Genomic DNA, 14,036 nt, shown 5'->3' with positions numbered 1-14,036 from the left:
GGTTGCTTATTAAAAGTGCAGAATTCCCTCAAAGAGTGGCTCTCATGAAGCTATAGTTTTAACAGGACAACCAAGGGTGATTCTTGTACACAAGCAAATTTAGGAAACCCTGTTTATGAATTTTTCACATGGGGACCAGTTGCAGGTGAAGTTGCCAGATCTGGTGAGAATTAGTCTCTCTGGTCCTTGTGATCTTTAGCTCTGCTCTGAGCGTTCATCTCACCACGCTCCCTATTCCAGGGGGTGTGAACATCTCCTGCATTTAGCTTGGAGCCCTTCAAGATTGGAACTCTGTCTTCTCTGCATATCCCACCATACCCAAAACAAGCCCTTTCTCATAGAAAATGCCTATAAATGTCTGCCAAACTGTCTTACCCAGAGTTAACCAGGCCATGGGTCATTATTGACACAAAATCATGCTGTCAAGGAAAACACAGCATCGGGAGCAAGCCTTGTGTAAGGAGTGAAATTTAGACAGGTGGTAAGGAAAAGAAAGGGCAGCCTGTGCAGGAGTCTAAGCCTGGGCAAGGCTAGTCTCTTTCCAGTTATTTCCATTTCCCAGGTGAGGAGCCCAGGGCCTAGAGAGCACCTGACCTGTTAAAGGCTGGACCCAGGTAATCTTACCCTAGAACCAGCTCAACTTCCAGTCAAGACTCCTTCTGTGCCTTGCCCTGTCGTGTATTCCATGGGCCTCCAACCTGAGCCCTGAAGCCCTTTCTTCCTCTTCTCTGAGCCCTATTTTCAGGGCCTTTTCCCTGTGGATATGCTCATCATCCTGCTGTGTGTGCACCTGTGGCTGGACCGCTCCACCTGAGCCCCCCAGTCTTACATGAATTTCTCCAGGCTGATAGCCAGATCACCTGGGAGAAGCTGGACCTGAAGGTCTGTGTGCCCCATGTCATGCAGCAGACCCTGCTGTGCCCTGGGAAGCTGGACTTAGACATCAGCATGGGCCAGAGACAACTCAGGGGCAACACACAGTCACACACACAAATGTGTTCTATTTGAATCCTTTTTAAGAGCAAAAGGTTTTATGGAAGAAAGATGCTCTTGGGTGCTTCTCAGCTCCCCTGGTGGGCCCTTCCCCTCTTCTAGAAAGTCTTCCAGCTTTCTCCTACAGACGCTGTTACATGTTCTCCTCTTCTGCTCTGAAATCCTGTTATCAAGATAAGGGAGGAAGTGGATGAAGCCAGTTAGAAGGTGGTGCAAAATCCAGACAAGAGACAACAGACAGTCTGTATTATAAACCAGTGGGGCTCCAGGGAATTCTTTCATTCTGTACTAAGCTTTTGACCAGCTGGTTGAGCTAGGATAAATTACTTAATCTCTCTGTGCTTCAAACTCCTCATCAGTAAAGAAGGGATGATGTTTGTCTCTTTCATATTGCATTGTTATATGGGCAAATGTTGCACAAAGGCCTCTTGTAAACTGCAGTTTATAAAAATTTACTCTTTACTGAATTTAAGGGGGTCTGGGATTTCACTTGAAGGACCATCGCTGGTGGGGTTCTCCTGCCCACCAGGACCCCTCCACCAATCCCATTTTGTGCCTAGCACTGAGTGTCTCTTTTTTGTAACTCAAACAGTGAGAAATTACTTGGTTTGCAGATGGGCTGGGTTTTACCTTGTAGCTGGAACTCAAGCTTAAAGATAATGTACTCCAAAAAAAAAAAACCCCAAAAAACAAAACCAAAAAACAAAACCAAAAACTGTCCCCTTCCTTCTAGGGTAACAAACATTCAAGCACTGATAGGTTCTCAGTAAAATCCACATGTGCTGACTCTTTGAGACAGGCAATTTGAATTCTGCAGCTCAAATTTTCTTATTCACAAAACATGTTGCAAATCAGTGAATGCGGCAGGGTAAGGGGGAGTGGTTTAGAGGGGCCTTAAAGATCATCTGGTCCAACTCACTCACTTATCAAAGAGGAAAACTGAGCAAGAGGGAAGGAAAGAATCTTACCCAAGATCACAGTATCAACTAGAAACAGAACTGGGATAAATCTCCCTCACATTATGTCATGAAATGTTTTCACTAGGAATGCGATGAGCTTTACTTTCATTTTAACTCTTTCTGTATTCTTGACTCCAAGTGAAAGAATACTGTTTAATCCCAGAATAAATGGAGTACAGGTGGGGAGCCCATGGATGCTGTTTCATTCATTTATCAAACAGTACTAAGCACTACCTGTATGCCAAGATTGGAGGGTGCTGAGATAAAAGACAGGGGCCCCGCCTTCAAGGTGTTCAAAATTTTATGATGAAGACAGACAAGGAAACAACCCCCAGGAGGACAGACTAGTTTCTCTACAGTTAAATGAAACATTCTTACCATGTGCTGCCTGCATTTTATGTTTATACTTAGGGTTTCATTGATTCTCCTCATGTATAGATTACTATGAGACTGTTTTTTTCAGAAGCAAAACCACATCAAATACCATAACTTGATAAAGATCAATGACAAGGTCCTTGAACACCTTCATAATGGCTCAGTCCCCCTCATTCATTCATTCCTCAAAAAATATCAGTGGAGCACGTAGAATGAGGTACCAAGGATGCAAAGATAAATAGACAGTCCTCTCTCTCAAGACACTACCAATCTAGTAGAGCAATAAAGAATGACCATGGAAGCTCTTGCCAGGTAAGGGGGATGCCTAGGAGAAAAGATGCCTGTGTTGGCCTTGGAAAGTCTGAGGAGGTTTGAAAGAGGGGGTGGTGTGTTAGCTGAAGTCACTTAAAGAAGAAACACTTTGCTGAGCAGGCAAAGGGCATGCCATTCTAAGAGAACAATATGTGCAAGGCATGGACCTGTGGAAGCACGTAAGCCTGGGGACCTGTAATAGCTGATGATTGCCTGGCTGGCATAGGAAGCAAAAAGACAGGTGAGTAAGCAGGACCTACAGTGATAGGGAGATGGGGTTAAATTGTGTAGACAATGGAGAACTGTTGAAGGTTTTAGGGAGATGATTAAATGGTGATGTTTATATTTCAGAAATTCATTCAAGGAGAAAAAGGTGGGTTGGAGTCAGAGAGCCCAGTGAGGAGGCTGATCATTAATCCAGGCAAGTCCTGATGAGGGCATTGTCAGTGCCACTTCGAGCCAGTTCAGAACTTGATTTTCTGCATGATTCACCCATTGCCACACATACCTGAGTGATGGTGCTGAGCGTGAGGTATAACAAAGAAGCATGAAGTTTTGCATTTGAGTCTTCAGAACTGTGATTCATGGTCCTGACAGTGTTCCCTGTGTGTGCAAGAGGCCAGCCTCTCCCCAGGCAGCTGGAACAGTTTAAAGAATCATAAATGATCCATGGAGAATTCAAGCTTTCTTCCCTAAGGGGGAAGCTGACACTTTGACCTTCTAGAGGCATTTGGAGGAGGTGGTTTTAAATAACCCTTAATCCATTTTCCCATTATTAATACAAACTCACTTCTGAGCTTGTGGTTTTGCTAAATCTAACTGCATTTTCCAAACAGGGTCCTGGCAAAGTGACCGATCTTTCGTCATTTCTTTCAGTGCCAAGAGACACTAACTCAGCCTCTCACACCTTCTTGTGGTTGCTCCTGTTCCTTCTCCTAACATGCCTTCCATCCCCCTTTCTGTCTGTGATTGTGCATAGGTGTCTTGTAGACCCAGGCTTAAATTTTAGTTCTGCCATGCGTTATTTGTACGATCTTGAGAAAGCTGTCCTAATCCCTGTTCCGGAGTTGTCATAGGGTCTTAGGCAAGTTTGTGAAGTGCTCAACACCTTGCTACCCCACAGCCAACACTCAGTATGCAGTAGCTGTCATTCTAGTTCAATAATGAAACTTTGTAATTCTCTCCTGAAAAAAACAAAGCAAAGTACTGAAAGTTTTGGTAATACTCGTATATCTTTTGATTATCAGGATAATCAGGAAGTACAGTTTTCTTACTCAGATTAATTAAACATGACATCTGAGTACCTACTTGATTTCTATATCCACCTGTAGAATCCCACAGTAATTTATAATTAAGAGACAGTTGCTAATAAGAGACTTGGAACTTTAAATTAAGAGCAAAAATAAGTAGAGAAGTTCCATGAGAAAAGGACATAGTTGCTGATCCTCAGGTTGTTTCTCAAACAGAAGAGCCTAGAACACAAATGGCCATCTTCCTGGGATCTTCTCCCAGGGCTGTGTATTGTTGGGATGGTGCCGAGGGTGAGGCCTTCCCTGGAAGTAGTGGCTTGGTTACATTTCAATGGAATAATTGTTCAATGTTAGGGCAGGTTATTGACAATGGGTGTGGGATCTGTTTGAGAAGAAGGTAAAAAAAAATAATAATAACAACGTATGGGATGAGATTACCTTTTCTGGGCTATTGCAAGTGTAGACCTGCCTAGAGCCTTGGAGAGAATTTGCCTCAAGCACATTGAATGAAGCACTAGGCTCACTTGGGTAAATTCTTCAAAACCTAGTTCAGTTATCTCTAAGTGGATTTTAAAGATCTTGTAACATTTTCCTTATTCTGGCAGTCCCATAGATTTTCAAGTTTACTTTGACTTTTTAAATAAATCTGTGATTAATTTGTTTTGTTTTCATTTTTTAATTATGAAATAATGCTAAAGTGAAATTTAAAAAATTTATCTTTAATTGTCCTGTGTTAATACAACTATTTTAATTTTGGAGTTTTTAAATCTTTGTTTAACTACCTATTTCTTAATTAGCCATCACAGTGAATCTGGAAGAGTTTTTGTTATTATATATGCCTTATTAAGGAAGAAATGGAAGGTGAGGCAGTTAATATTGCCATAAGTAATAGACATAGTAAATGGCCAAATCAGGAGTAAAAATCAGGAGTGACTTCAAACCTATGCTCTATTCCTCTGTACTCTACTGTGATAATGGTCACACAACCTGGTACCTAACTGATGTAGGTAATGTTATTTTATGCACTGTTATTTTTACTTACTAGCAGTAATAATACAAGAATGGGATTATGTCAACTGAAATTCTAATTTTGTAAAAAGCCACCAAGAGTTGGTCATCACTGAAAACAATGTTGTAGGAAGTCTCTGAAGAAGAAGAGAAATAGAGACTTGATGTGACTAATAAAAATGAGCTGTTTCTATTTGAAAAAAGAAAAAAAAGCTAAGACTCCCCCCCATTGCTGATCAGATTTTCCAAGCCACTTTTTGATCATTTGGCTATAAAGCCTTTTTGTTGCTCTTGCCAGTAATCTCAATGCCCCCACAAACTAAATGTAGAATTAGGTACCTGGGCAGCAAATGCTAATGTACTTAATTTGTAGAAGGAAAATGTAAACAGTCTCCATATACTTTACATTAGTAGCATAAAAAGGGACAGTTGCCCTCCCATTTGGTCATCAATGCCATGTGAAAGATGGTGCATGATGGAGGAGGATGAGCTCTACGGCCCTTTGAACTGTGAGAAAAGTGTTTTGTGCTTATCTCTTTTGTAGCGTACCAGATAGAAGGAGGTGGACTTGAGGAGACTGATCAGACACCCAGGAGGGTGTTCCCACCAAAGAACTGCTCAGAACTGCAGCTTCGCTCCTAACCAAGTCTGAAATAATCCCAGCCACGGCACTGATTGCGTTAATTTGCTTTTCTCCAGGCAGCATGGGGAAACAGAATAGCAAACTGGCCCCCGAAGTGATGGAGGACCTGGTGAAGAGCACGGAGTTTAATGAGCACGAGCTCAAGCAGTGGTACAAAGGGTTCCTCAAGGACTGTCCAAGCGGGAGGCTGAACCTCGAGGAATTCCAGCAGCTCTACGTGAAGGTGAGTTGTTCACCTCTTTTTTTCTTCAGGCCAGAAAACATTGTTGTCATGAAATGTAGCTTCATGTGGAATTACAACTCAAACTAGTCAGTTTGTTTTACCCAAAAAGCAAAATAGAAACTTGCTCCCAGATATACATAACAGACTGACATTTGTCAGATGGGAGGGGGTTGGGGGACCTGGTGAAAAAGGTGAAAGGATTAAACAAACAAACAAAACAGTCATAGACACAGACAACAGTATGATGTTACCAGAGGGTAAGGGGGTGGGGGCAGGTAGAAGAGGGTCAGAGATGGGAAAATGGTGATGGAACGAGACTTGACTTAGGGAGGTGAACACACATAATAAAATATACAGATGATGTATTATAGAATTGTACGCCTGAAACCTATATAATTTTATTAACCAATGTCACCCCAATAAATTTAATAAAAAATAATAAGTGAAAAAAGAAAAATTGACAATTTAAAAATGCAAAGGGGTGTGCTTTGTTCCAGAGATAAGCAGTTTCTGAACAAGAAGAGTAATTGTTCAATCAAAACCCTGACTAGAGTTTAGAGGATGACAGGCTGGGGAAAGAACAAGAAAATTTCAGATAATTGTGTTTGCTGATGGTTATTGACAGGCTGCTAATTACACTATTGTTTGGCTTGAAAAGGTATCTGTACCTCTCTCGGTTAAAAAGAAAGTACATGGATTTTTTGACCAAGAAAGGTCTCTCTATTTTCAGATAAGAAAAACACAAACCCCCACATTTAGAAGGGCTTAGGGAAGGTATAGTGTATATCTAGGCATTAGCCTACACATGGACTCTTAACTCAGCATTTTGTACTATTTAGAAGCTAATCTTTCCCTGGACATTAGATGAAACTGTTCCACGAAAGGTATAATTTCTACTGCAGTGATATTGTTTGGGTTTGTCTGAGTTTGCCAGGCATGATTCAAGACATTCCTTTTTGTGTCTACTTATATAATGTTAGGCTTGTGGAAGAAATGTGTGTTTTTTCTTTTAACTTTTTCTGACTAAAATACCACATAGAAAATACTGCTTTTATCGCTTAAGTGTAGCAGCCGTCCATTTGAGCAATCTGAAACATTCACGTGCATATATGCGTGGGGGATGATTGCATAAAATACTAAACACTGTCATTGTCTGCTGCAGTTGAACGTTTCATGTAGCCTGTGCTCCAGAACTCCATCCTTGCACATGTACAAGAAAGGACATGTACAAGAATGCTCATAGCTGCACTGTTCACAATAGCAAAGCTGGGAAACAACCCAAATGCCTATCAAAGGGAGAGTGGAAAATAAACTGTGGTATATTCACACAAGCAGTCAAAAGAGTTGAACTGTAGCGACACTAAAACATTAAGTGCAAAAAATAAGTCTCAAAATACTCTAAATTAAACACAGATAACCTAAAAATATTGTATAAGGCTACAAATAAAAGCCATAAAATCATATCAAAAGGAAAAAGAGTGATGAACACAGGATTCAGACTAATAGTTATATCCAGTGGGGAAAAGGCAAGTTATATCCAGTTGGGGAAAAGCAAGGGATGTGGGTACAGCCACATAGTTAGATATAAATTGTGTCGGTCATGCCCATGGTCTTGGGTGTTGAGTCTGCAGGAGTTTATGTCATTATTAAAAGCTCATTAACCTTGCATGAGTGTCATTACTCCAAAGCTAAGCACCTAAGCCACCACGTTTATAAAAATCTGTGTCTATAAGTGTGTGTAAAAAGGCACATATATACCAGCATGCATGCATGTAATAAGATTACTGTGGCATTTCTAAGAAGATCTAAGTAATTCATGATCAGCATGTGAAGATCTTTTATGTAGAAATGCTGAGAAATGCATTTGTTATTCAATTGATATAAACTGCTTTTGCAGAGAAGTGTGACGGTACGCATGTTCCTAGATTATTATATATACGTTTTCAAAGTCTCATCTTCTACTGTTTCATTACCCAGGAGTTAGCCTGAGCCTCAGAACTGTCTTCACTCTCAGCCCCAAGGAAAGTACAAACAAATGAGATTTGTCAAAGCCACTTTCATATCACTAAAGGTCATATAAGCTGTCACTCTGTGTTTAAGAGAGCTCTGTGTGCCACTATGTGTTTAAAATGAGAGGAGTTTTGCCTTTGAAGACATGGTTGAAATGCAGGAAATGAGGTATTTCATTTATATACCAGAAATACTCAGCACTGAAAAATCACCAGTCTCAGAAGGGGACAGGGGAGGATGTAAACATTAAACACAGAGCAGCGTTTTGAGATACAACTGACGTATATGTACTGACATTGTCTCCCACCCACACCTCCCCAACTCCACCCCAGAGTGGACTGTTTTGTTCCAGGAAGGGAATACATCACTTTCTGGATGGGGTTTAGACTCTTGGCAGCCTCCCGACAGCCTCTTAACAGCCATATTCAAACTCAGCCTGTGCTCTTGTGTCAAGTAGCGAGAAAGCAGGAAAAGTATCCCTCTCCTTGAAGAGTTGTCCAAGGACATAATACAAAGAAGAGTCATATAAAGAATGTGCCACATGCACAGAAAAAAAGGAAGACAAGTCTGATAGGCTAGAAAGGAAAAGCATGGAAAAATGTGAATTATATAATGAGGACCAAGAGAAGAGCTGACAAGAAAAGAAACTTCCTTTAATGCTGCTGAAAAGTGCAAATATTCAGCAAGATGCGGTCCTTCTCCCAGGGAATAGGCACTTTTCAGTGGTTCCTTCTAGCTCAGTGTGGACGTTGAGACATCCTGGAATACAGCTGAGCAAGCATAACTGCTGGTGGCCTCTGCCCTCCTCCTGTCTGTGTGGTCAGTCTGGCACATCTACTGTCGCCAACCTGGCCTGTTTCAGGCTCCAGGAGATTCACTTCACTGCTGTAGAACAAATTCTGATAAGGTGTGGGGAGGAGCGGGATGATGGGAGAGGCCCTTCTGCAAGGCCAGGAGGCACAAACCCTCAACTTAGGAAGCCTTTGTAACCAAAATAGGAAGGAACCCTTTCATGGAGTCTATGTTTTAAAATGTTTAAAACTGAGGTTCAGAAAAAGGAGGCAATTTGCCCAGTGTCACAAAAAGACTGAAGATAGGAGAATGGACAATAAACACAGGTATGCTGACTTGCACCAAAGCACATAGCCCTACCTGTCACCTGGATTCCCTGGCAGGTCCTCATCGAGCCCTCCCTCCCCTCCACCGTACTGCTGCTGGAGGGAGCTTTGAACAACACAGATCTGGGCATGGTCCTTCCTAGTCTGATACAGGTTTCATTTTTTAGTCAGATTGACCACACGTCCTTCATTTCGATTAGCATAAGGCCCAGTGGCTAGCACAGAGCCTGCTGCAGAGCAAGCATCAGTGTTTGTCGAGTGAATTCTATTAAAGGCTGGCTCTGTGTCTCCTTCCCAGGAAGCCTTGTGCTGGAGACATAGAGAAGTAACCTAAGGACAGCCCTGCCAGCCCTGGGGCTCTCGTGGCCTACTCAGAAAGACACGGTTAACCACAATACAAGACAGAATGACACCCTTGCTTGTGGTGGGGCAAGAGTGGAAAGGAGAGCTGAGTTTAAAAAATGGGATAGTAAAATAAAAAATTAATTAATGCAGAGATGGAAGACTTTTAGCTTTTAAGAAGATAAAATATCTCTGAGGAGATATTTTTACCTTTTTCAAGCTTGGTACCTGTGATAGACTGAAATGTGCCCTCCCCCACAAGTTCATCTGTGGAAGTTCTAACCTCCATTACCTCTGAATATAACTGTATTTGGAGGCAGGGTCATTAAAGAGGTAATTTTAAGTGCAAATGAGGTCATCAGAGTGGGCCCTAATCCATTATGACTGGTGTCATAAGGACAGGAGATATGAGGACACTGGGAGAAGGCAGCCATCTACGAGCCAAGGAGAGAGGCCTCCGAAGAAACCAACCTTACCAACACCTTGATCTTGGGCTTCTACCCTCCTGAAGGGTGAGGAAATGCATTTTTACTGTTTAAGTCACCCCATCTGTGGTACTCTGGTGTGGCGGCCTCAGCAAACTAATACAATACCCATCTCTTCTCTGGTACAAGCTTCTCCCATGCAAACCCAGATGTACAGACACCACGGCACATGCAGGAACATCTGTGTCTGGTCACAGACATTGCAGGGGATGTTTCCTTGTCCCACCACAGCTCTGCTGTGAGATGTTGGCAAGGGAGCTGTTGCATTTTATCACAAAGACCCAGGTACCAGTTATTTTCCTCCATGAGAATTTCCTGTTTCCAGCAATCATAATGATTGCCAAGTCAAGATCGAGGGTTTGTGATTTCAACTATATTTGCAGAGAAGCAGCCACAGTTTCAAAAAGAAAACCTACTCTGGGGAAGAGCAACCAACTGGGTAAAGGAAGAATTGTCGCTATCCGAGGGCCTCTTCCTTGGAAGGCTGATGCCAGTCTCTTTTGTTTAGTCACTGTGACATCAAAGCCAAAAAAACTGTGTAACAAAACTGGCAGAGTCCTGAGAAGCCCCGAGTAAATTCTGGTATTTCTTTGGAGTTTGACTCCCTGAACTGTTTGCATCAGGGCCACTTGGGTGGGTTCAGGTTGAGTTGAAAAAGCAATCGGAGCAGTTAAAAATAATCAAGGGATTTGGAATCTGGCAGAACTGAGATTCAACCCTAGCTGTGCTACCTTTGCCAGATCTCTGCCTCTCTGAATCTCTGGGTCCTCCCTAACCTTTAATATGGAAATAATAAGCCCAGACCGGTCACCTCAATGGTAGAGTCCCAAAGGAAAGAAGAGAAGTGAAAATGACATTGCAACCTGTAAGAAGATGTGTTTCCATCATGAATGACGATCTACTCATTTAGCCCCAGAGAGGCAAGATGAAAAATAAGTTTTATTTTATATGTCAAAGCCAATGGTTTACAGAGGAGGATGTAAGGCTCTGTTCATGTCTACCATGTGTTCCAAGGTGGGGCAGCCACCATGGCAGGAGCCACCATGAAGCTATGCTAGCCTTGTTCCCACCATAGATCATTAGACACTGAGCTCTGTGTCCTCCCCAGCACAAAGATGTCCCCCAGCCCCCTGCTGCCATACAGGATGAAGTGTGACATTCAAGGCCTTTATTCAGTCCCACCAACTGAGTGTCCTGTACCTCACTGAGTCCCACTCAGTGTTCTGTACCTCACATTCACCTGCTCAATCCCTGCTGCTAATCATTTTGCAAATGAGGACAGAAAAATTCTGAAAGGTAACTAAAAACCCAAAGGTTCTTTTTCTTGTAAGCTTCTGCTTTTCCACCAAGCAAACCCCATTGCACCAAAATTTCTTAACAGTGTTAGGCAACTTGGAGTAATGCCCGAGGCAGGTGGGATAGTGGGTCTAGAGAACAATGAATTGTTTGGATTTGGGTAAAATGTATTTGCATATAACAATAGAGTTCCTGCCAGGTCATTCTATGTCCATCCAAGTGACCATTTCCTGAAGAGCTTCTGTAGTTTGGTCATTTTGTACTTCCAGCTTATCCATAGAAAAGCCAGTTTACTTGCTAATTTATTTAAGACTCATTTCCTCCGTGCTTCCTGGAAGACAGATGCTGTCCTGGGCAATGTCATCAGTAAGCTCAGAGCATGGTGGAGCTAGAATATCATCTTATTTTTGTATGATGCTTTTCACTTCTTAAAGCCTAGAAGAGCTTTCCTTGCTCTTCCCATTCTCAAAGCCAGAAGAGTCTCTTCCTCCTCTGTGTTCTTAGGACTTTAATCCCCTACCCACTTTCACAGGGGCGTTACAGTTTTGCCACACAACTCTGAAAGCTTTCCTCACACTCTCACTAGTTAGAGCCCTTCTCCATTCCCCTAAGCCTCCACTTCTGTCAGTGTTTTGTCTGAATACATGTAAATACTGTGTGGTTTAATCAGAGGGCTGATGTATACCCACCTCTACCATATACTAGCCATGTGAACTTGGGAAAGTCTTATACTTAAAAGTTTGTTACATAAATCAACAAAGCACTCCAGGCCTCAATTTCCTCATCTATCAAATGAGGAGAATACTCTGAATCATGCTTAGTTCATGTGAAAGCCAACCTAAGTGCTTTGTAAACAGTAAATCGACTTACCCAGGTAATACTGATCAGTGGCTAGACTAAGGCATGTGGTCATGGGAAGTCTTCCAGATGCCAACAGCCTAGTCTCTTGGGCTGTGGCACTGTTAGGGAGAGAGAATCCCCCCTTCTCTCCTTCTTGCATCCTTGTAGCTAGACTACTAATAAAATTGGCACAAGGCAAAATAACAGGCGAAAATCCCAAAATATTATATGTACCTGGGAGAATTAAAAGAATAATTCTCTGAGAGAGAATCGGTGCAGGCCATTTATATGTTCTTTACATAAAGAAACAATAAATTAGTTGTGACTTTGACAAAAGAGAATAGGTGGTGGGGTATGTAGTTAGTAAGGAATTTACATAGAATGTAAGTTCAGGGCAGTCATTAGTAAAATTGACAAGGGTTTGTTTGTATAAGCTTCTCAGCCCTGGATTCTCTGTCTCTGGCCATAAGGTTGCCTGATCCTTAGTCTGACTGCTCTGCACCTTAGCCCTTGTACAGCAGGGAGGGCACCTCTCACATGGAGATTTATTTCCTGCATTTATGCGTGTACAGAGACGGAGGAGTGCCAGAGAGCTCCTCCTGCCCCTGCTGCTTCTTCTCAAGTAGTTTGATTTCAAAATAATCAATATGCCATTGTGGAATATTTTGTGGTGGCCTGCCCTGGGATCCAACAGCATCAAGAGCTGGCTCCCCTATCATATATCAAAAGAAACTATGACAGAGATAGCTATTACAACTTTGCAACATCAGATTCAAATCAAATTTGAAAATAAAAGTCTTGGCTCAAAAGTGATTTTTGGATGATCAGTTTTCAAGAATTCAGATTCTACCCATTCATAAGAGATAATTAGGAGTAGGCCTTATTAAAAATTGTTTAGCAGAACTACATACAGAATCATGTTAATTCTTTTGGGAAATAGACACTATATAAGACACTAAATGTCATCCAGAATGGGCTAGTGAGGATGCTAAAATTTTTGGTGAAAACCTGGGAATTCATTTCCATTTGGAATGTTTCCCAACATGATTGAGGCTGCACTTCAACTTGAATTAATGTAGAAAACACCATCTTGGGTCTGACATCTCAAGAAAGAGATGACAATAAAATTCCAGTTCTGGGAAAACAAGGTCCCACGTGAAGCTCCAAAGGCATTTTATTATGGGGAGATTGTCTCAGGGAATAGCTAGCTACCAGTGAGTCTTGCATTAGAGAGAGCCTTTATCCCAGAGGGGTTTAAGTGATAACCTTCTCCTGTCTCCAAGGGTGTGAAATTCTTTTGGATGGCTTCCACACCTTGGGATTTTGCTTCCCTGTGATACTGCAGGTGTCAGTCAGAGAGATATCAATGGTTTTTGCAGCCAAAGAATGCCCTTAGATGATACCTTGACTTGTCTATTCTCAGGATAAGGTTGGAAAGAGCCCTTCAGAAGTCTTTCAGTCAACCCCCTGTTCCCCCAGCTCACCTCACCCTGAATTTACAAAGGAAGAAACTGAAGCCCTGGGGAGAGGAAGGGGAAGTCCAAGATGGAGGAGTTTCTTAATTGCTTCACTTAACATCCAAAAGGATGTGTCTCAACTCCATCCGGATTATGGAGGTTTTAAACCAGGAAGACTAACTCTCTTCTTAGCTATTATCTACAGCTAATTATTAAAGGATAATCCATTTTAAATTGGAAATAAAGCCAAAGAAGAAGAAATGGCCTATGTCTATTACAAGATTGGACTTAAAGATACAAAATCATATCTGGATCTCTCATTGTAAAGCTGTTGCACATTATTGGATTTTTATAACCCTTTGAATGGGTGATAAGGACTTGGATCTGGTACCATTGACCCAACTTGGCAGGAATCATTTCTTTTCTCCCATCCTGTGGCTTATTAAGCACCTACCAGAAGAAAGCTTTCCATTGTATTGATTATTGTTTTCCTGTCTCCACATGAAATATTCTTGGATCTTTGTTTCTCTCTGAGGGTTATTACAGAGCTTATACTCTGGTTTCTCTTCAGGTCATATAAATCTTTCACCTTTTACAGACCTTAGCACCCTATTCTTGTGATTGCCCTAAAGTTGTGAATCATTCCTGTGTTATGTCAGCTTCTCCCCTCCCAGATGAAATGCAGTCCTATCATAACTGGGGAGAAACAGGAGAGATAGCTGTAA

The 14,036-nt window shown here is 41.9% G+C and overlaps 1 protein-coding gene across 1 annotated transcript in view; it reads left to right on the top strand.

Annotated features, from left to right (window-relative positions):
• The window catches only part of VSNL1 (visinin like 1), an 84,597-nt gene that overhangs the window by 27,901 nt on the left and 42,660 nt on the right, over positions 1-14,036 (top strand). The window contains exon 2 of the mRNA XM_024552480.4: positions 5,597-5,763. Within this exon, the coding sequence (XP_024408248.1) occupies positions 5,602-5,763 (162 nt within the window). The 5' untranslated portion in view covers positions 5,597-5,601. The remainder of the gene's footprint in view (positions 1-5,596; positions 5,764-14,036) is intronic.

Source organism: Desmodus rotundus, chromosome 5 (assembly GCF_022682495.2).
Source record: "Desmodus rotundus isolate HL8 chromosome 5, HLdesRot8A.1, whole genome shotgun sequence".
Classification (NCBI taxonomy): Eukaryota; Metazoa; Chordata; class Mammalia; order Chiroptera; family Phyllostomidae; genus Desmodus; species Desmodus rotundus.
This window is presented reverse-complemented; position numbering and strand designations above follow the sequence as displayed.